The sequence below is a fragment of the Dermacentor andersoni genome, chromosome 1, assembly GCF_023375885.2.
Source record: "Dermacentor andersoni chromosome 1, qqDerAnde1_hic_scaffold, whole genome shotgun sequence".
NCBI classification, from domain to species: Eukaryota; Metazoa; Arthropoda; class Arachnida; order Ixodida; family Ixodidae; genus Dermacentor; species Dermacentor andersoni.
The window spans coordinates 335527009-335550219 of NC_092814.1; the positions used below are offsets into that span (position 1 = coordinate 335527009).

General features: G+C 45.2%; 1 protein-coding gene and 1 long non-coding RNA gene across 2 annotated transcripts in view; one reads left to right on the forward strand and one right to left on the reverse strand.

The window, feature by feature from the left end:
- The first annotated feature begins 6008 nt into the window (after positions 1 to 6008).
- Positions 6009 to 23211, forward strand: part of LOC126516943 (replication protein A 14 kDa subunit-like) — a 35982-nt gene continuing 18779 nt past the window's right edge. The window contains exons 1-2 of the mRNA XM_050167023.2: positions 6009 to 6166; positions 15758 to 15832. Of these exons, the coding sequence (XP_050022980.1) occupies positions 6095 to 6166; positions 15758 to 15832 (147 nt within the window). The 5' untranslated portion in view covers positions 6009 to 6094. The remainder of the gene's footprint in view (positions 6167 to 15757; positions 15833 to 23211) is intronic.
- LOC129381317 (uncharacterized) lies at positions 9583 to 12787 on the reverse strand. The gene is made up of 3 exons (XR_008609521.2): positions 12257 to 12787; positions 11331 to 11442; positions 9583 to 11119 (listed from the first exon to the last, which is right to left on the reverse strand). It is a non-coding gene; the product is annotated as an uncharacterized lncRNA (long non-coding RNA).

Consider the following 23211-nt stretch of genomic DNA (forward strand, 5'->3'; position numbering starts at 1 on the left):
ATTCCCGTAGATGGTGGGTCTGTGTGTGTTGACATTTCTTAATTCCAAAGAAGCATTGTTTACCTCTGCGTCAAACAGGAAAGAAGAGACAGTGTATTCGATACAGCAGCATAAACTCGCTCATTTGCCAATGGTGTCAGTGATGGCATCCGCCTTTTCGCGAGAGAACTACATGGCCTATAAGTGGCGACTTATGCCGAGCACAGTTGTCTCTAATAATACTTTATAGCACGCGCAAACTGTAAGTATGATGAAGTTAAACAAAAGCGAGAATCAGTATAGTAACAGCCCATAATATTTATGTGTCTGGATCACAGTTGCAGTTGTTTAAGGGACTCGGCCGCTTATACTGACTCGTCTGTATGTTTCGCTACGTTTTGAGATTATTTCACATCAGCGATGCGCCGTTTCTACGACAACGGAAGCTAACAGCGATCTGAAGCTGTAGAGGTAAACAAATGCAACGACTTGGCAAATCTCACGTGGAAGGCTACGCTCGAAGGCTTCTTGAATATGCGAAGTGTTTATTGAATGTGTATTTGCAACCGCAGACATCAGCGACAGCAAACTCAAGGCAGCTGCATCGGCAGACGGAACTCAGCGTGCCTTTATCGGCCGCGCTGTTACCACAACAGCGCACTCGGGCCTGTTCACCCACTATACTCGACGGGTGAACGACATGCTGCCCCGGAGAAACCATTAATAATTATTCGCGATCCAGGAACCGCACAACCGACGCACACTCAACATGGGCGCAGGTACACAAATCAACCGGCGAAATCCCCGACACCCTTCCAAAACGTTTCCAGCGGCGTGCGTCAGAGGGCAGCACAGGAACATGAAAGAGGCGGATTAAAAACGTCGGCATTGCCGACATCCAAACATCTAGGCTCGATCAAAAATAGCAAGCAGCGCGCGTACGTCTTTTGCCTGTGGACTGCGAAAATCCACGCCACACAACGCACTATCGCTCTCGTTTGAGCACGCCTGATGAAATTTGCTGGAGCCTGGTGCGTCAACAACGCTGCGCAAAACCGCCGACTTTGAAATCTGAAGCAGGTTCTATAAGCGATGGCCGTAGCCACGGGTTGTGTTTATAAATTCACGCTCCAGCGAGTGTCGGCTCTCTCTTGGTAACAACGACGCATCTCGAACGGTGTGCATTTGGTTAGTGTCGCTGACTGAAAGTACGCTCTACCGAAAGCAACGAACGAGAGCGCCGAAAGCTATTTGAGAGTCGGTAACATCTCTTGAACAGTACCTATTTTGCCTAGGTTGCCATAGGTACGATAAGTGATGATATACACCTGGGCGCAAAAGTTTACGGACCACGGGATCTCAGAAAATATTCAATACTCGAGCAGCATATAGCAGTAGCCAGTAAACTTGCTGTAATAATGTTGTTAGCATATTCTAGTCGAGGCCCGAAATGCAAATACTCGGCGGCATTGTGACGTTGCAGAGATATTCAGCTTTTTCTCATATTTCATGGTCCGTAATATTTCGTGGCCGGGGGTACAAGTCCACGTTCCAGGTTTCTGAAAGGCCAATCTTGAAGGCTATGCTTTTGCTGGTTGCGTGCAGTAGAACACGTCGGGTTTCGCATACTATCCATTGTCTTGTTTTTAAAACATTTAATAAAATGCTTTCAGTTATCAAAAATAATCATTCATGTTACAATCTAAGTGTCGTACCGTTATCACGACATGCATACTATGGTGTACTGGAATAGGGTAGTGTGTCGTCCGGTGGCGAAAACGTGGCTCTTTTTTCGATGACTGCCGGGAGTGCTGGAGCCCGCCGGTCTACTGCAGCGCCATCTGTCGCTGCAGCCTGAAGTGATTGTGGCAAGAGTAAAAACAATGGTGCAACACAGGGCCTCCAGGATTATCAGTTATGGTGGTCGCGGAGGTCATGGTACGTGCAGATTTACGTACGGAGCTCGCTGACTGCTTGTTGTGGTTTTTCCTGCCGCGTTTACACATTCTTTATGTGCACAGGAAGCGCTGCATTTCTAAATATTTGTGTATGTGCGTGCGCATTTGTTTGTTTGTTTTCTTCAATGAAACATGCAACCGCCTTTCTGGCTGATGCAGCATGAAAGGAATCCCATGCAACCCACCAGGCACAGTGCAGGTGCTCCTTCCGGACTTCTTATCGTCGTATGTATCGAAATACTAAAAACATATGCGTGCTTACTGAACGGAACGAGTAGACTTTATATAGTGTTTGTTTGTGTTTTCTCCAACCAAAACGCTGAGCCATTGGCGTCTTGCGCTGTAGTTTAAGGTATAGTAGCGGCGCCTGGTGGCGGCGCGCGAAACGTTATCTGGGTAGTACCGGCTTGGGTAGTATTCAGCCCTGGCTGTGGCAAAGCACGTGTCTAGCCCGAGTTTTGCGTCGACTCGCGCGTTTTTCTGCCCTGTTGCGAGTGCGAAAAGGCTCGTCACTTCTCATAGACGACGCCGACCACGCTGCGACCTAGCCGCAGCCTATAGTTTAACGAAAACGGACTCTCCGTGAGACGTAATGCTGGAAGCAGAAGGAATCGGCGACGCCGATCCGGAGAGGCCTAGCTCAGCCTAGAAAAAATGTAACCATCGTTACTTCTGCGTCGTGGGCTGCCATGAACAAGAAGGCCTGAATCCCAACATCAGATTCTACCGTTTTCCTTCAAGGTCTCACGAAGCGTAGCGTCGGGCGCTCTGGATAGCTGCAGTTGGTCGCGCTGGGTAAGCGAAACTTCGCGCCATGCTGACTGCTTCACCTGTCTTGAAGCTTGCTTGATTATCTGCGTTCTAAAATTGGGTCTTCTGCGCCTACAGTCCCGACGGCAAACCGACATGGCAGCAGGCATGGCTGGTGATTCACGATTCGAGACCCGGCCACAACAACAATTAACAATTCGACTGGTGTGAAGTGGTGAAGTGACCAGGTGTGTGCAAATGACCACGAATGATTGGGCTGATTCGGTGACAATTCACTACCCCACTACTAGCAGCACAGGTTAGAGAGTTAAATGGGCTCATCCTTGACCTCAAGCCAGCACGTTGAGGCAGCGCAGCAAGGTAGTATTAATTGCAGCACATCAATGTATGAGCGCTGTCATTAAAAGCTACATCAAACGAGCAGCGCACGAGCTCGCGCTGCAGCGCGATTCGCACGTAAGTGACTGCGAGCTCACATGCATTACATCAGTTATTTATCAGTTGCTAAAGGAACAGATGGCCGCTACAACAGTGCAGGCATAACTACTTGTCTAGCTACATGCAGTCAAGAAAGATTGCAGGAGGCCCGCCGTTTCGCGGCATGTCGAAAGACCGCTGCCGCCGCAAAGACCGCTGCCGTCGCGGCGCGTACGGTCGTGCGCTCGAGCAGTTCCGTACACATGGGTGTCTGCTTATCGCTGCTGTCAATTCATTTATAGCAAGCATTTCCTCGCGTTTGTGCGCCTGAGTCTAGCAGCACGCAAACCTTACCTGAAGTTCAACTTCGTACGCGACTCGCTTCACTTGCGATTGACACCGCGCTAAAATTTCGCCGCTTATTTCTTGAACGGCGTACACGTATTCGGCGTTTCATAATTTATTGCCTTTACGCTGCGTGCCACCCCTGAAAAAATCTTCGGCTCCCGATATTCGCTGCAAGCCGTGGTACAACAAAACCGAAAGTGGCGGGTCCATATTGTAAACGTGCTTTCCGAAGCAGACGACCGAGCTTAGTACTACCCAGTTCAGGACAGAAGGCGCTTTTTAGCACAATTTTCGCAGCGCCCCCTGGGCAGTGCAAGAGCCCCATTTTCTGAGCAGACGATGCAGACTGCATGATCTGTGGTCGGAAACGTGCAAGCAAATGCGGCGTTATTGATATCTCTCAACAGTTTGTATTATTTATTTTTTGCAAATTATAAGAATTTCAGTTGTGTTTTGAGACAGTTTTAGTTCATAAACGCAGAACGTTTTGCACAATGTGTTTAAATTCCGCGCGCTAAGCACGCTGGTCGACCGCAGCGCCCTGCTGGTGGCGTCATCGCATAAGTGTCCCCCAGTTCTCCCATTGTTTTTGCGTACAGACGGCACACTCCTCCATTCCATACACCATATGCATACTCAAAAGTGACGCACACCGGTTGAAAGAGCGTTGAGCCATAGAGTTTCTCACTACATTACCTAGAGGGAAATCTGGCGCTGCTGCGCTGTGGCACGGCTGCTGGATAAAAAAAGAAAGGTGCGGCCTTTCTTTTTATCGCGTGCATCGAAAACGCTGTCATCCGCCGCGGCGCTACCAGTCAGTGTCTGTTGTCCGGGATCGTCATAGAAAATGCGTCAGGAACGCGCTTCGAACGCCGTCGCCCGTGGAAACCGACGCGTCCCGTCCCCGAGAGCTAGCGCCGTTCGGCCCAGCCATACGGCCGAGAATGCAACTACGGCTGAGACATTCGCTCCCATTGCAGCCCGCCTGACGTGACCGGCCGCACGTTTTTTTTTTTTTTTTTTTTTTTTTTTTATTTAGCGGCCGTGGCTGTGGTATGCATGGGAATGCCGGCATATTGTGACTTCGGATTGGCATCGTTCTCGGAGAGATAGGACACCTTGAACATACAGTTTCTTACAAAAATTACTAGAGGGAACTCTGGCGCTTCAGTCGTTGTCCTACCATGGGAATGATGGGAAGTACATGGATTTGTCTGATCTTAGTGCCTGTAGATTCAGACGTTCTTGTGGCTTTGTATATTACGCTATATAAATCTTATTGTCGTATATTTCAGCGCATTCTATATTCTTCGAAGTGCAGAAGACGCCAGGAACGCGTACAATTGCTATTAATTGCAGCGATTGAGCTTGTCCAGGTGGCCAAATCGAAACGCGCCAAGTGTCTCGAGGCACTGGTATGCCCGCGATAAATTCATAAGGGCGTTCATTCGCGTGTCGATACATCTTTCCGTGGCTTAATGGCTTCAATATCAGGCTTCCGTGCTGGAGTCCCTGTGTTCGAATCCTGCCGTCGGGCAATTTTAATGATGTTTATTTAATTAGTTATTACGCAATACACTGTTGAAAATGACGAGTTTACAAAAGTCACAAAACCGTTTGAAGCCAAAAGGACAAAGTTTAGGCAAATCCATGTACTTCCAATAATTTTCATGCTGGGACAACCGTTCTCGTTGCAGCTCCCGTAGACACTAGCGCCAGAGTTCCCTCCAGTAATTATTGTAGGAACCTCTATGACCTTAAAGACGCACTTGGCAAGCACCATTCTGTCTGTCACAATGATTGATTTTCTACTAAAACAGCACGTGAGAAGCTGTTTTGGCTTTATTATTACGCCAAAACATGTTTTGTTTGACTATGAGAACTTGTTATTGCGTGTACGAATACATGTTACGTAAAAAGTATCAGCGGGCCGCTAAAGTTGGAGGACAGACGGCAAGGTTCGCGCTCGCTTTGAAACAGTTTGTCGTCAGTTCTTGTTTTTGTTCGCTTGGTTATGCATTGTAGGTGAGTAAAGATGTAATATGTGTGAATGGAGACGTTTTATGAAGATTTTACTTTGAGAACGCGTTATTTGTGTAGTCATATCCACGTTTTAGACGAAGCCTCTTACAACACGAGCGTCGCAGACACATATACCGTCATTCCCATGACGGCACGGTGCCCCCTTAAGAAACTGCCATAGACGGTGGCACCAGATTACCCTCCAGGTGTTATAGTGAGAAACACTATGGGTTGAGCTAATGGTCAACGTCACATTTAGAAAACGCGGGAGTGTGCGGCCGTTACGTTATTGGTCCATCACAAATTTCATTTCCTTACGTTAACTTATTTTATCAAAATTCTTAATATTTTCAATACACTATTAAATTACAGTTCTATCGTCCCACACTCCACTATTCAAATCTAGTTTCGCTTTTCTTCTAAGCATACGGAAAACCGCCTACTTCTTGGCCAATCCCCCGTAGTGGGTATGCGCCACTCTTGAGGATACAAGACAAGACAAGACAAGACAAGACCTGCATCTGCAACATCGACTCGCACCCCTCCGGCAGCTGTGCACGCTTGAATTCCGTCGAAACTTGACAGTTACAAAGTGCGACATGCGCGTTAACGCCAAGCACCTCGCTGATTACCAGAACGAGATGGTATGCCTTGTCGGCAGGTTCCTCCAGGTACCGTCTTTCTTTTCGTCGTTTTGAAGTAAGCCGATTGTTTGGAACGATTGGTGCATGACACCGCTAGTCACCAAGACATATAAAATGCTACGATTACTAGAGTGCGTTTGGTTGAGCGTGTTTAGCGAACGTGTTTAGCGTGTTTAGCTTCCGCTCAGCGAAGCGGAAGCGTGAATGCGCTTGCGCCGTCTGCTTAGCCGTAAGCGAGCCAGCGGAGCAAGGAACACGGTCCGCTGCCTGAAGCTGCCTGAGCCATTGAGCAAGGAAACTGAGGAGAGGCCCTACCCCCTAACGTTACTAGACTAGCTTCAGTTGTAAAACTCCCCGCCCGCGCGCTTACAGCCGCTGTCGCCACTTCTGTGACAGCCGCCAGAGGGCAACGCTGTTCCATCGGGCTCCACTGCAGACGCCTCGTCACAGCCTTGAGCTCGTGCAGACGGACAGTTTGCGCGTGTTTCACGCTCGCTAGCGTTCTCCCTTGTCCGAATTAGTGATACTACGAGAAAGCGGTATCCACCTACAGCAATAAGATTTATCGTGCCAGTTCGTTAATACTGAAAGAAGGGTAAACTGCACGAAAGGAAGAAACGCATACAGCGAAGCGCAGAAGCTGCGTTTCTAAATGTCGTGTATTTCTTCCTGTCGTCTTCACGTTTCGCGCAGTTTAGGCTCACGAGCCTGAATATCTGGCGAATGTGCGTGATTGTAGGATGATCTTCATCCCCACCGAAGCATCTCACCACGCCAAAGAAGCGCTACAAAAAGAATGATGAGGTCGGTCTTTGTACACACAAGCCACAAAAAAAAAAAAGAGAGAGAGAAAGAGAAAGAAAGAAAGAAGTCGGATTTTTCGTTCCGCGAAGATGCTTAATAAGCGAAGCTGAAACGTGCGGCCCCTGTGTTTATCACTGGGTTAATCCCTAGTTTTCATAAAAATATTTCTCAGTCATGAGGTTAAACACACAATCGGCTGCGACGGAGAGAACGACGTCTGACGGTATGCCCGCAGTCCGCAGTTGTCGCTTGCGTTCGATGTCTCGAGTTTGCTCGGCGGCGTGGTTAGCAGCCTTCGCCTGCGATTTGCCGCTTGTGATTCTTCGAAATTAAATTTCTTCAAAATTAAATCTTTCCGTTACGTAAGACCGTGAGTGCCTCATACTCCCGTAAGCAATGGCTCATACCCCCGTAAACGCGTCCTCCTCCTTTACGACGACAGAAGTGAAGTGAAATTCTACGCTGGAAAGATGAACGGCCACGCAGCCAGCTGTGGAAGACGACGACGAACGCGGGAGCAGTGGCACGAGCGCGATCCGTTGATTTCGCAGAAAGTTCCCGGTCGGCACGAGGAATCGCTCTGTTTCACGCCGAGCGAAGCGTCGCATTGCTGGGAGCACAGAAAAAGTGGTGTGCCGAACTGTTGATATCGTTCCGATAGCGGCCTATGCAGCCAGGTACGCAGCACGTCGGCTGCGTCTGCTGATATCCTTAAGAAACTCGGCGAAGGCTACAGTTCCACGGATGAAATTCTTTGCTGAAATTCGCTGTCAACAACGAAGCACAGAATACACCAATGCTGCACCGCGTGCTTTGTCGGGCCCGCCCGCGTAGCCGGCTAGTGAGGAAGTGAACATAGAATAAAGAACAACTTTAGAGAAGGGAAACTGTACCTTCTACAGTGGTTCGAAAATAAGAAGCGGCAGCGCATGGAACTTAGCGGGGGGCCCGACAGATGGCGATACTTAATCAGGAAGCGGAAATATTTTTTATTAGTATAATATTCAATATGGCCGCTTTATACAGGTGCCGTACGCTGGGTACGCGCCGTGCTCGCCTCGCTGGCTTTGCGGCATGCCTCAGCTGCCGCGTTTTAATGGCCAGGAGACTAAGAGCCTCTACTGACGCCCATACAAACAAGCCACAAGTGAGTGAACAGGACGTGCGACTTTATTGGCAGAAGAAAAAGCAGTGCACCTTCTCATACAAGATCAGAAATAAAATTTGCATGTCGAGATGCGCTGAAACAATCAACGCGAGCTCGTAAACTGCTCACTTTCGTCGCCGCACATGGCGATCTGGTAACGAGCGACAATCAGTAGCGCAAGCAAATTGGGCAGTGCACCACCTGTTTTCATTAACAGTCGCCGTAACTTACATTGCGAAGCAATCGGGTGACGCAAGGCATCTGCTGCCGCAACCAACACAGCGACATGGACTAAACGGCATTTTAGCGTTCCCGCCTTTCCAACCTGCACGTTTCTTTTTGTTCTTTCGGGGGCCGCTAATGTGTAACTCATAGTTGGTGCCCCACATTCTTAATGTGGGCATCACCATTTTGCAGCCACTTTTGCAGGCCTTTCCACCTATGTGGCTATCAACTTTGGACCATGTAATAACGTGTGCTGTCTCCGCTCACGCCACATCACGGCCGATGAAGGCCCACAAGCATAATTTGCCGGCGGCTGCAGCAAGAAATGTCGTTGGGGAGAGCACCAATTACGGTGCATGTAAATTGGGAGTCTTTGTCGCTGTGTGGAGTGCAGGAGCAGATGGTTACCTCGGGAGGCTGTTGCCCATGCAGCTAACCAGGTCGCCACATCGAAGAAACATAACACGGCGACCATTATCAAATTAGACTCTGCATTCAATCGCCGCATAAGGTTCAGACAATACACTGTACATTGGCTAAGATCCATATGACAACAGTGGGCATTCACGCACTACAAATTGCATACAGCTTATTCAGCTATCCGACTTCAGCACAGTGCTTGCCTACGTCGCACATGGTGGTCTACTAACGAGTGACAACCAGCAGCACAAGCAGATTGGTCAGTGCCCCACCTGTTTACACTGACAGTCACCGTAACTTGTACTGCGAATCAATCGGGTGACGCAGGCACCTGCTGCCATAGCCAACACAGCAACATGAACTACCCGGCATCCTAGTGTTACCTCCTTTCCTACATGCGCGTTTCTTTTTGTTCTTTCGGTGGCCACTAATGTGTTGCTCACACTTGGTGCCCCACCTGCTCTCAATATGGATGTGGTCTGTTTTGTGGGAATCGCCATTTCGCAGCCACTTTTACAGGCCTTTCCACCCATGTGGATATCAACTTCATACACTTCAAACCATGTAATCATGTATGATAGTCTCTGTTTACGCCAAATCATGGCCAAAGAAGGCCACAAGCACGCTTTACCCACGGCTGCAGCAGGAAAGGACAAACAGGGAGCGCCAATCACACTACATGTAAACAGGGAGTTTGTGTCACTGTGTGGACTGCAGGAGCAGGTGCTTTACCTTGAGAGGCCATTGGCCAATACAACTGAACAGGCTGCCACATCCCAGAAATGTAACACGGCAACCATGACCAAGTGGGACAACATTGAAACAAGATTATGCAATCAATCACTTCAGCATACTCTAACATAACGCTCAATCTATACATTGGCACTATGCATTGGCTACGATCTACATGACAACAGTGAGCATACACGCACACGGGTTGCTTGCGGCACATTCAACCGCCCGACTGTAGGCATAGTGCTTGCCTTCGTCGCACACTGCAGTCTGGTAACAAGCAACAACCAGCAGCGCAAGCAGATTGGACAGTGTGTCCCATTGCACCGACAGTTGGCGTTGAATATGAGCAGCTTGCATTGCGAAGCAATCGGGTGACGCAAGCATCTGCTACCACAGCCAACAGCGACATGGAGTGCCCGGCATTTTAGCGTTACCGCCTTTCCAACCTGCATGTTTCTTTTTGTTCTTTTGCATGCCACTAATGTGTAACTCACACTTGGTACCCCACATTCTCTATATATGGGCATGGTTGGTTTTGTGAACATCACTATTCTGCAGTCACTTTTGCAGGCCTTTCCACACATGTGGATATCAACTTCATACACTTAGAACCATGTAATTATGTATGAGAGTCTCCGTTGACGCCAAATCATGGCCGAGGAAGACCACAAGCAAAATTTGCACACGGCAGCAGCAGGAAAGGACGGAACGGGGAGCACCAACCACGGTGTGCGTGTAAATTCGCAGTCTATGTCACTGTGAGGACTGTAGGAGCAGGTGCTTGCCTCGAGAGACTGTTTCCCAATGCAACTGACCAGGCTCCCACATATGAGAAACGTAAAACGGTGACAAGTACCAAGTCGGACAGCGCCGAAACCAGATTCTGCAATCAATCACTTCAATGTAGCTTGCACAAAAACACAGGCTGTCGAGCAAGAATAGCAATCCTGAATGAGACTAGGAATTCAATATGGGAATGAGAAAGCTTGCATTCAAGAAAGAAGCCACTCTACTTTGCAAGCATTGAAAGCCAAAAACATTAACAAAAGTTAAATGCTACATAGCACACAGTGTAAAGGTTAATGCAAGACACACGCCAATGCTGCATCAGCTATTTCAGGAGAGGAATTGCACATGGCAACATACACTAGAAAGAACTGCTACACATATGTTATGCTACTAGACAGTGACTGGCATTAAGTATGAGCAAAGAATCGGTTGACCTTTATTGTTTGTATGAGGAATAGGAATGATCTCTAACAAAAGTGTGGAATGAAAAAGCTTGCATTCATTGAAACAAAATTATACTTGGCAAGAACTGGCAAGGCCAGGAAGCTCACTAAGGAAGGGCAAGCTGACAGAACACTCTTAGCCAGCGTCATCTGTGCTTGTTCAGAGGTTGCAGGTACATCTGAAGACAAATAATTTTTGTTGTTGAGGTACCTGGATGACTCGGCCAATATCCGTGCTGGTGGAATGATGGCGTAGGCTCTTTTCACTCTTGAAACAGTCGTCCGTAGACTTGATATCTCATCCAAATAATTCTGGAATGGCTTCTTTGTTTGTGGTCTTGCGAATTCAGCTCCAGGCCCTTCCTGTTGGTGTAGATGGGGGCTCCCGTGATGACCAAGATGTACTTGGCACAGACTCTGTTGGGGCAGAACAATGGCACATGAGATACAGCAGAGATTATCCAAACTCATGTAGTGTTTTCTTTTATGTTTGAACTAATTATGCTGAACTGTAAACATGAACAAATGTTCATATCATCTGCTACAAATAACTGACATGTATCTCAAGACTAGCAAGCCAATACAGCATATATCAAGCATATTTATTTCTGAAACAGGTGTTGTTTACCTTGTAGTAGCAGCCAAAGTCCACACAATGACCTTGTTGTAGCAGGCAGCAGCTTCTGTTTAGTGCATGGAGTGTGTTGCTTTATACTGGTGCCATCCTCATTACTGCATGTCTGGAACAGAAATTTTGACTGCATCAGAAATTGAATAAGCACAATTTTGCAATATAAAATGCGTAAAGGTGCGACATATACATTGCAATGGTTTGTGACTACAGAACACATGCAAATGTACTGTTTGTTGTAGGGTGCTTAAGCAGCATGGTAAATAAATATGGTTACTCTCCGTAAAATTGATGTCTGCGTAACTACAATGCATGTCAACAGCTTAAGTATTATTAAGATCGCAAATAAGTACATTTGTGCGCTCGTTTATACACTAGAAGAGATCACACTGCTGATTTCACAAGCAAATAGATGAAAGACATGAAGCTATTAGAAATGATGCATTCTTTTTGTGCATGAACGTGATGCACCGCTTCACTACTGCAAAAATAGATGTCCTGAGGTAAGCCAAACTGAACAGCAAGAACATTTGGAACCAACAGGTACGAAATATGGGTGAATTATCATGTGTGCAACTGTTTAATACATTAAATTCAGTACTTTAGCTTCAGTTTATCAAAAGGTTATTCGGTTCTGTGAACGAAAGATGTTGCCGGCGGACTCGAAAAAAAAATATATATTGATAAGGCAACTCAGTCACTTATGGCTACGGCTACAACGAGATGAAAAATGTGACGCGCGTTCCGATATCGTTTCTCTTTCGTGAATGTGTGTATAATGATGGCCTCGCAACTGAAAGTTTATTTCAGAAACAGCAACGGAGGGTCCTGACTGCCCTTATGTAATGCAGCATCTAGTTCGTTAAGTTAACGAGACGAATAAATTACATAGCGATTGAAGCAGTGATGTTAAACGACTCAACCGGTATTGCTGTCCCCAGTTGCAGCAGGACCCGGCTCCCATTTCGATGCAGACGTGTTCCACATGGCTCACGACTGAAACCTAGCTTTCAGGCTTACACCCCAAATTAAATAACGCGAGACATCGAAGCGCAGTAAACTGGTGTTAGCACAAAATAACCAACCAATGTACGAACCAAGGAATCCGTACCTGCCGCGCACGCGAACATACCGGTAAAAATTTTAAATCCAGGCCAGAGGTCACGTGGGAGGTCGATGATGCTGAACGCTATTTTGCGTTTAAAATGACAAAAAAACAACAAAGTTGGTAATGAAAAGTACAATGTAAAATTAGGAATTATAATTTTGTAGTCTTTATCATGCAATAACAACGCTTCGTTTACTGTTGAAGAAAGTTTGTAGGTTAAAATTGCGCTTACTACGGCGCCTCTAGCGGGAGATAATGTGCTCAACGGGGAACCTTTTTAATTGGTGTACTATGCCTGTTTCTTTAGCAGCGCCGCGCGGTCGATTTTTTCGCCCTCTGTGGCCATTTGTTGAACCTGAGAGTGTGCGGGCCCTGAGCCGGGCGCGACTGCAGCGCCACGAAGGCGCGGGCGGGTGGCGGTTCCGCGCAACGGCGCCTAGTTTTAAAACTGAAGCTAGTCTAGTAACGTTGCTACCCCCTCCGCACGCTAGGAGAAAAGTGTGGAGGAAGTGACGTAGTACGTTCTCCTCTTTTTTGCTGATTTTTTATTTCTTTGCCGTAGCGGCCACGCCTGTCAGGCCACAATGGCGGCTCTGTTTTGGTTCTGGGCGCTCACACGTGTTGCTCCGTAGGTTTCGTACCGTGGCAAAGGCGCCGTGCGGGCAGGTTTGCGTTGGTCTCCGTGTTTTGTTGCGCTGCGTTATCTGGACCGTGCTCTCCCGGATGTTGCTGTGGCCAGGTGGGACAGGAGGAACTAAAGTTCGTGAAATGAACGCGCATGCAACGCTGTACGCAATGTACCGGGCCACGGCAATGGCTACGGACGAAGGAATATCTGCGGGAAATTTTGCCCTCTTTCGCGGAATCATGCTAACGTGCTAACGATTGCTTAGTATTGCTGCGGAGCGCGCGCGTCCGCGCACCACGGTTGCGCGCAGCGCGGCGTGGTTTCGCGAGAAATGTAAACAAGAGAGGAGAGCTGGCCCGACAGGCGGAGCGACGCCATGAGCAACGCGAACTTCCGGCTTCACTTTAGCTTCACCAAGAGTGACGTCAGGGCCTCTCCTTAGTTTCCTTCCTCCGTGGCCTGAGCGGAGCGTGCTGCGCGGCGCTTTGGCTAGCGTTGGTGTCAGAAAGGATTGGATGGGATGCAGAAAGCAAGCTCGCAGGCGGTCGCCTGGCGTTCCCCAAAATGGCGCTTTATTTACCATTGGATAAAATTACAAGTGCACGTCTAGATACGTCATGGACAAATAAGTACATATATATATATATATATATATATATATATATATATATATACACGTTTTGTTGTATAAAAGTGATCAATAGGTGTTTTATTTTCGTTAGTTACCATGAATTTGGCCAGAGGGCGCTGCAACTACAAAAGGCCCGCTCCGCTTCACTAAGCGTATAACTAGAGTGTTTTAGTTGAGCGTCTTTACGGTACGCTCCGCTCCGAGCTGCCCCGCTAAGCCACAGCGGAGCGGCGAGCGATTTTCACGTTTTAGTTATACGTTTGGCGTAGCGGAGCGGACGATGGATGGATGGATGTTATGAGTGTCCCCTTTGGAACGGGGCGGTAGGTTGCGCCACCAAGCTCTTGCTACTATGCTGCCTAATATCCTACCTGGGTATCTTCTTTCGTAGTTGCAGCGCCCCCTGGCTAAATTCAGGGTAACGAAAGAAAATAAAAACACTTTATGATCACTCTTATACCGTAAAACGTATATATGTATATATATATAACTTATTTCTCCATGAAGTATCTAGACGTGCGCTTGTAATGCGTTACCGGCCCATTTTATCCAATGGAAAATAAAGCGCCGTCTTGGGGAACACCACGTGTTAGCCAGCGCGCTTGCTTTCTGCATCCAATCCAATCCGTTCTGACGCCAACGCTAGCCAAAGTGCTGCGCGGCACGCTCCGCTCAGGCAGCTCCTCAGCGGACCGTGTTCCTCGCTCCGCTAACCCGCTTACGGCTAAGCGGACGGTGCATGCGCATTCGCGCTTCCGCTCCGCTTAACTGCTTAGCGGAGCGTAAACACGCTCAACTAAAACACTCTATTAAAACGCGAAAATCGCCCGCCGCTCCACTTTGGCTTAGCGGGGCCACTCAGAGCGCCTATCATTGTACCGTAAAGACGCTCAACTAAAACACTCTACTACGGGTGTCACACGCTGCACTTTGGATGGCGATCTATCACGATCCACATCAAATTTCTCCAACGTGATCGGTTCCTTTGCAGAAGCTGAGGAAGTGAGTCAATTGTGATCAAGAAATTCGATCCGGTTCGGGCTCGATCGCAATTATTGACAGATGTTAATGCAGCGAAAAACAGAGATAGAGATGTGGCATGGCATGCCGGCAGCATCTAACAGAAAAAAAAACGAAGAGGGAAGTGCACAAGGAGAACTAGCAATGAAATGCTGTAAAGCAGTGATGTGGGCTTGTTGGTAAGACATAGTGAGGCTTATAGCGCGTGAAAAAGACAAGGGCGAAAGTGAGACGTGACACACACAGGCGCTAACTTGCAACAATCTTTATTTCGAGCAAGGGACCCATACATATATACAACTTTTTCGCGTACATCATGCGTGCGCTGTTTGCAAAAATTACTTACAGATCATTCCGAAGCTACGATAACTCTTTGCGGGAAAGGGCAATCGATGGTTTTGACACATAGTTATCCCCAAACCTATCAATCATTTCTGCTTCTATAATTTCGCGAGTTATCCTACCTCGGGCTCTTCCCACAATGGAGCAGTCTCTGTATGCTGGAGCACACGTCGAGTGGTCACCATCCACCCCGGCAACAGTGCACCTGCAATGCCTGCAGTGAGCGTCAAGGAACCCACCCCGCTTTTCTGCTACATTATACCGGTGTTCCTTTGAACGCAGTTCTTCCCACACTTAAAGGAAAGTTGTAAACAACTGCTTCCACACATTCAACAAACGGTTCCTGGTATTTCTTTTTGCACGTGCGCTTGTGCACGTGCACGTGCGCTTTGCAAACAGCGCATGTATGATGTACGCGAAAAAGTTGTATATATATATGGGTCCCTTGCTCGAAATAAAGATTGTTGCAAGTTAGCGCCTGTGTGTGTCACGTCTCACTTTCGTCCTTGTCTTTTTCACGCGCTATAAGCCTCACGAGAACTAGCAGCTGCCTTGCTCTGTAACGCGCATCTTTATCGCCACTTTCTGTATTGCACGATCTCGCTATTACCACAAGCTAACGCATGACACACTGAGAAATGTTGCGCTCCAAAATACTGCTCATCATTTTATGTCTGCCTTGTTCTATACCGCAGTGCAAACCCAACGGCATGTCATTCAAGATGGAATCCCCAGACAAGAAGGTTGTTCAAATAAACCTCAAGGAGCCAGTGAGTTGGAATTGTTAACCTCTCTTGACAAACGTCATTTGGCTTCTATCGGCTCTAGTTGGCGCTATCAGTGAATCAAAACAGCTGCACCGGCCAGCCGCGGTAGCTCAGTGGCTATGACGTTGCACTGCCGAGCTGGATGTCGCGGGTTGGAATCCCAGGCGCATTCCGTTGAGGGCTAAATTCAAATACGCTCGTGTGCCGGTGCATGAGTGCACGTTAAAGAACCCGAGGTGGTCAAAATTAATCCGGAGTCTCCTGCTTCGGCGTTACTCTAAGTCATATCGTCGCTGTGGCACTTAAAGCTTCCGAATTATTATTTTTTTGATATCTTTATTAAGTTGCGCATAATTGTACTGCTGGAAGTCTCGGAGCATGAGGCTGCATGAGGACTTTATCGGGATCGAGGTTGTGTGAAGTGTTACAAAAGCATACCATTTAGGAAATACAAAAATCTCCAATTATGATATTAATAATCCACAAAAATTATCTTTACAATACAAAACAGCTACACGATGAGCCCTCAATGTATTAAAAACTGATAATGAAGCATAGCAATTCACTGTGAATTGAAAGTAGCACGACAAACAAGAAAGAATCCACACCCCAAGTGCTTACTCTCAACTAGACATTTAATCAGGCAAAACAAGTATTTAGACGCAAGAAGCACTGAATATGCAGATGCCAATAATGCACAAAAACCGCTCCACACGGGTTAAATTCAGCAAAAAAATGAAAAACAGAGTGCGTGAATAAAATAAATATGAGATGCAGCGCTGACACGTAAATTCAGAAAGGGACATTGCTCAGGCTGCCCCAGTTCATCACCGCCTACTGACAGCACCGTAATGCGAGATTTATGAGCTTTCTGTACAAAAATTGTTTGTTATTTCTCGTGCCAAAAGTGGTGCGTAGTATGCAATGTTTTTAAACAATGACAAACAGTTGCAGGACTTGCTTTAGGCAGCTAGATGTGATCTATAATCTGTACCTAAATGGTTCTTGTGCTCCCTTACTGCCGTATTTAAGCATCCCGTTGTCTGACCTATGTACACGTGCCTGCAATGCGTGGGAATTTGGTACGCGACGTTACTTGCAAATATAATTAATTTTCTGAGACTCCTTTTGACGCAGTCCTTATTTCACGGAGCCCGTAGCTTTTTCTTTAGTTTTTTGTGAATCGCAGCACAGACACAGGATTGCAAACACCTTTAGTTTAGCAAAAATCTTAATTGCATGTAAGCATTTGTGGCATCTTTCTTTTTTTTTGTCATGCAGCCCTCATGCCACCATAGAGCTGTACTAGTTCACCCAAATGTCAACCTTGCTGAATAGCTGTTTCTTTTTAAAGTGTTGCTATATATTGAAGCATATATAACACCGACCAAAATACTGATAGTTTTCCTTTCAAATTGTACACTGGTTGCCAGTTCTGAGATCTTTCAACGTTTATGTTTGTGTGTAATGGCAGGTCACAGCCTGGCCTTCGCTTTCCGTGTTAGATATACCGCTGTCATTACTTCACACAGCATGTAGTATCATGCGTTTTAATTGGGACGTATAAGTGCAACTGACTGCTTCCTGCCTCTTACCTTGGCTAGCCTTGTGTAAAGCTGAAATATACAGCAATCAACAGCCATGTGCAGTGCATCACTGCTGGTTGTTAGTACTATATGGTGCATTAATGAAATGTGGTATATTGAAAAAAATGTGTGTGCGTGCATGTGTGCACATTTTTCCTAGTTTGTAGATTCATTGATGCGATTGTCATCACATGGAGCATGTCTGTTTTCAAAGTAAATATATGGGCCTGTACAGCATCAACTTATGTGTCAAGTAGCCAAGTGAGAAATACGATCTCGCAGTTCAGTATGACCAACAACTAGGAAAGGACCAGCACTAAGACAAATTCAATAGCTTTTAAGGGAGCTGGTTACTGCAGTTATAATCCTGCCTATCGAACACGTCATGTGGTGCTTTTGGAGCAAGCTGTCATAAGCAGATTAGTCAAGCCATATTCAACAGACATCACGAGATCATTTGCCTGATTATTAGAAGGAAATTTCCAGAATAATAAAAATGGGTTTGAGCTCATAATGCAGACATTACCAAATCCTGACTGGGAGCTTAACACAAAAAAAGGGTAGAATCATTGCATTCTACTGCTGCTGAAATATGGGGTAGGAAGTTAGAGGTTAACAAAGAAGCTCGTGAACAAGTTAAGGACCCCACAAAGGGTGATGGAATGACAAATGTTAGGTGTAATGTAAATAGACAGGAAAAGAGCAGTGTGGATCAAAGAGCAAACAGGGATAGCCGATAGTCTGGTTGACAATACGAAAAAAAAAACGAGCTGGGCAGGTCATGTAATGTGTAGGGCAGGTAACCTGTTACAGAGTAGGTGCAAAGGGAAGGAAAGCGCAGTCAAGGAGAGCAGAAAATTAGGGGGTGTGATGAAATTATGAAATTTGCAGGTGCAAGTTGGAATCGGCTAGTGCAAGACAGGGATGATTATATACCATTGGGAGAGGCCTTTGTCCTTGCAGTGGGCATAAAAATAAGCTGATGGTGATGATGATGGTGACTCCACAGAGTGCAAAAATGTATAGTGATAGACACCTATGACACCTGTAGTGCGGTACTTTAACTAATTCCAAACTGACTATGGTGTTTGGTGTGCTGCATATTGTGCCAAGCTGTCAGTTGTCTGTGCCATGGTCAATGCTTTACGAGTCTGTAAATGCTTCACTTGGAACATGTGCTTGAGGCCTCAAAGCCAGAAGCATAACTGAAAACCTTCTGTCCACTTGACCTTTCGTTGGGCCTGGCCTGCTTAAGATGTTCAGGGATTAAGAACAGTGGCTAAGTGGGAACTTCTGCTAGAACCACGAAGGAGATTTTTTTCCCGGTGAGTGGATGCCATGTAAGGGTTGCATTGTTGCCATTAAAATCACCCTGACATGCTCTATTTATTACTGGTGCAACAACGTGTGGCACATGGGCGTGATAAGATCTTATCTGACTTGGACTTTATATGAAACACCACAGAGCGATGATGGTGGCAAAAGTTCACCTGGAACGTCCATAGAATGGCTATAAAAATAAAAGCATGATTTGTGGCACGTCTGCAGTTTGCAAAACTTTAAGCTTTGTTTACTGTCACGCTATTATAATAGTGGCAGTACTAAAAATAAATAATTCTGCAAAAGTGCTTTGTCATGTAACAAACACAGTAGGAAGGGAAACACAGTCCCACACTTGAGAAAATTGCACTTTTGCCATGTGTTCCATAAATAACACATTGGTGTGTCCATCTAAAAATACCAATGATAGTTTGTTAGACTGGTGGACTTGCACTAACTTTTTAAGGGGTTATGATGAAAGAATGGTCCCTGCTGCACCCATTGTCTTTCATCTGCACTACTTCTTCACTGTAATGCATGCCTTGGTCTGGAGGGCAATTGGTGCTCTGACATCATTCGTGCCAGATACTGTTCTTATCGACTTTCTGTGCCAATTTAAAATTTTAATTCCTACTTAAATCACGAACAGCATGCTTGATTTCATCACTGTAAATCATGGTCCTTTTATTTCTACCAACGCCTTTGGATAACTTGCTTCGGATAATCTCTGGTAAGCCAGCAGCTTTCACCTACAATGCTTACCATTTTCTATGACCTAAGAAATGGAGTACCAAATATAGGCCGCCAGCTCATGAGCCATGTCATGGGTTCAGTGCTGCTAAGAAAAAAAAGAAATGGAAGTACTGCTGCTGGGTGTTGCAAGGCAAGATCCTAGTACGGAAGAACGACAACTCCCATGTTATCCACATAATGAAAGAATAGGATATAACGCAAATATCCTAATCGAGATCTAATTGAAATGCAAATTGAAGTGCTAAAAGATGTACCTAAATACAGTTGAGAAAATCAACAACTCTTATGAATGCGATAAATTTTCATTCTTGCAGTGCAACATTCTTAGCATTAGCAGAAATATTGACAACCTACGCTTATTTCTAGCTGAACATAAATTTCACTTTGACATAATCGTTCTGATGGAGACTTGGCTTAAACCTGACAAACATGTACACGTCTCCGGTTATAACGTAGTCACTAATTCATCACATAACAAAACAAGGGGAGGAGGGGTTCTACTGTTCATCAAAGCCGACCATGAGTTTAAAGTCTGTTCTAATCAAACTACACAGGCATCGCTGGAATATGAGATGTTATTTATTGAACTTACTTTGGAATCACAATCGCCATCGTTTATCACTCACCAAGTACTTATGTCCCTTGTTTCCTTCAGTCATTAAAAAATATGGTAGATGTGATATGCAAGAAAAATAAGACAGTTGTATGTGGTGAGATTAACTTAGGTCACAATAATAATCTATATTGGACTCTAGATGAATCATATGGGTTCGTGAATCTCATTAGAGCGCCTACACATGTAACAATCACTTCTACAATGCTTATTTATCATATTCTGTACAATCTTAAATCTACAGATATTACCTCCGGTGTAGTAGAAGCAGATTTCTCGGACCATTTTCCAGTGATTTTACTTGTAACTACAAAGCGTCAACAGCCTAAACCGTGCTGTCAAACAGCTACCTTTGTGGATAGAACTTTATTTCGATAAAAGTTATCTGCGGTACATGAACACATCATGGAAGGCCTAGATGCAAACAAAATGTATGAACGTTTGAATAACACACACACATACAGTGCATAGCGCTAAGTCGAGGCCAGATAAAAAAATTCTACAAACAACCAATAAACCCTTAGATGCCTTAGAGCTATCCCGTATCAAGGATTATTGGTACAGAAAGAAAAAAGGAAATAAAGAAAACGTTTACTACAGAACTCAATACAAGTACTTCAAAAACAAATTACCACACTTACAATATTGTAGAAAGCATTACTATAATCGTGCTATCATAGCAAATCAAACGTGCCCTAAAGAACTATGGGAAATGATTTATTCGGTCATTAAATAGACCACTCGGCAATCCAGGCTTCCCACCCGCCGTGGTTGCTCAGTGGCTATGGTGTTGGGTTGCTGAGCACGAGGTCGCGGGATCGAATCCCGGCCACGGCGGCCGCATTTCGATGGGGGCGAAATGCGAAAACACCCGTGTACTTAGATTTAGGTGCACGTTAAAGAACCCCAGGTGGTCGAAATTTCCGGAGTCCTCCACTACGGCGTGCCTCATAATCAGAAAGTGGTTTTGGCACGTAAAACCCCATAATTAAAAAAAAAATCCAGGCTTCCTGACATTAACATATACGGTGACTCAAAAGAACAATTAGCAAATGAATTTAATTATTTTATATGAATATTGGTTTTAGCGTATTGTTGCTATGTACCCTATTCCTCACCTGCCTCCTGCCTTCAAGTACAGCAAACTCATTTGTTTTTTGGATATTACTCCTGAATAGGTAATGTCTACAATTCTTTCTATGCCGACCTACAAAGCCTCAGGATGTGACAGTATATCATTAAGCATAGTAAAGTCTAATCTAGATTTGTCGTGCCCTTATCTGACACCTGACACAAACTTTTAATTGTGCTTTTTACACTGAGACATATCCCAATCTTCTAAAGAGAGCTAGGGTCTCTCCCATTTTTAAGAGTGGTGATCACAACATGGTAGAAAACTGCCATCCTATTTCAATGCTGTCTACCATTAACACTGTTCGAGAAGCTTATATTCAAGTGAATAACTAAGTTCTTGCTAAAATACAATATATTTTACACCGCATCAACACGGGCTTCACCCAAACAAGTCGACCAGCACCGCACTTACTTTTGTTGTAAACTTTATTAACACTTGCCTGAATAACAGCAAAATAGTAATTGCCATATTCTTGGACATTAAAAAAAGCATTTGACACCGTCGATCATGAGGTCCCCGTAAAAAAGTTGCATTGTTATGGATTTCGAGGTAACTGTATATTTCTTTCAGTTTTGCCTAGAAGAAAAATACTAGTGTACACTTCGACAGTGTCTCGTCTGACTTCCTACCTATTACACACAGCGTTCCGCAGAGGTCCCCAGTTTTGGGTCCGATACTATTTTCTTCGTACATCAGTGACCTACCCCAAAGGTTTGGTAAAGGTGAGGCAGTAATGTATGCTGAGGATACCATAGTTTTAATCTGAGGAAAGGATATCAGTCTCTTGGAAACACTGCTAATAGAGAACTAGAAGAATTAAGAAACTGGTTTATGGACAACAAATTAACATTAAATACATCTTAAACAAAGTACTGTATATTGCCATCCACTAGAGTTAAAATACCACTAATAATTTCGACGATTGCATTGACAACATTTACAGAAGCTCAATAATATGAATATATCTGTATAAGGTTTGATTCATCCCTTCATTACAGGGCACACATACCAAATGTTTGCAGCCGGCTCAGTCATGCATGTTTTTTATGTCAGGTGCGTCAGCATTTTCCCGCATGTACACTTCGAGTGATTTGCTTTAGTGTTTTTCATAGTCATTTAACCTAGTGTTTGAGACATGGGGGCTTACCTATTCATTTTACCTAGATCCAGTGATCGAGCTGCTGAAAAGAGAGCTCCGAATTATGTCCTTCTCTGGTTATACGGAACACACAGAACCGCTATTAAAAAAAGAACTAACATTATACAATTCCTCATTGTCAGGGACTTCAAAACAGCATGATCAGTTCATGCCATACTTTCGGACAATGACCCCCTTCCAAGTACCATTTTCATCACATTACGCAGACACACGAGGACACAATTGAACAGAAATTTAACATACCCCCTGTTAGCAACTTGCACAGTAAGCACAGGTTAGCCCACATTGAAACGAATATATGGAATAACGGTCTTAAGACGATAAAAGAGAGTCCAAGATTTTCATGGTTCTTAAGCAAGCTATAATTCAAAATGAATATGTTTCAATAGCGTAATATTAACGGATTTTGCTCTTGTTGGTTTTCCTCTTGTGCTACAACAAATTTATTAATAATGTGTGAGCAACAATGTTAGCGCATTGTGTACTTACAAATCACATTACCTGTTAACCTGAGTTAAAATGGTATTCATTTGCATGGGCCCAGAACTAACAGTATTGCTAAAGGCCCAGGTGATTTTCAGCAACATTTGTAACCATATATAGAAATTGATGATGATGATCATAAAGTCTGAAGTGTGTGGGATAATTGTGGCTCTTGCAGTAAATTGTTTATATAAGAGCTTCAAAGTGTTGTACGCGTTTTACAAGCCACATAACGTGTTTACCAGCAGCTTTGGGAGAACAGAGGGTGGCACTGAGTTAACATCGTGTAGTGGTTTGTGCTGAGATACGAATACATTAGGCGCAGAAGATAGT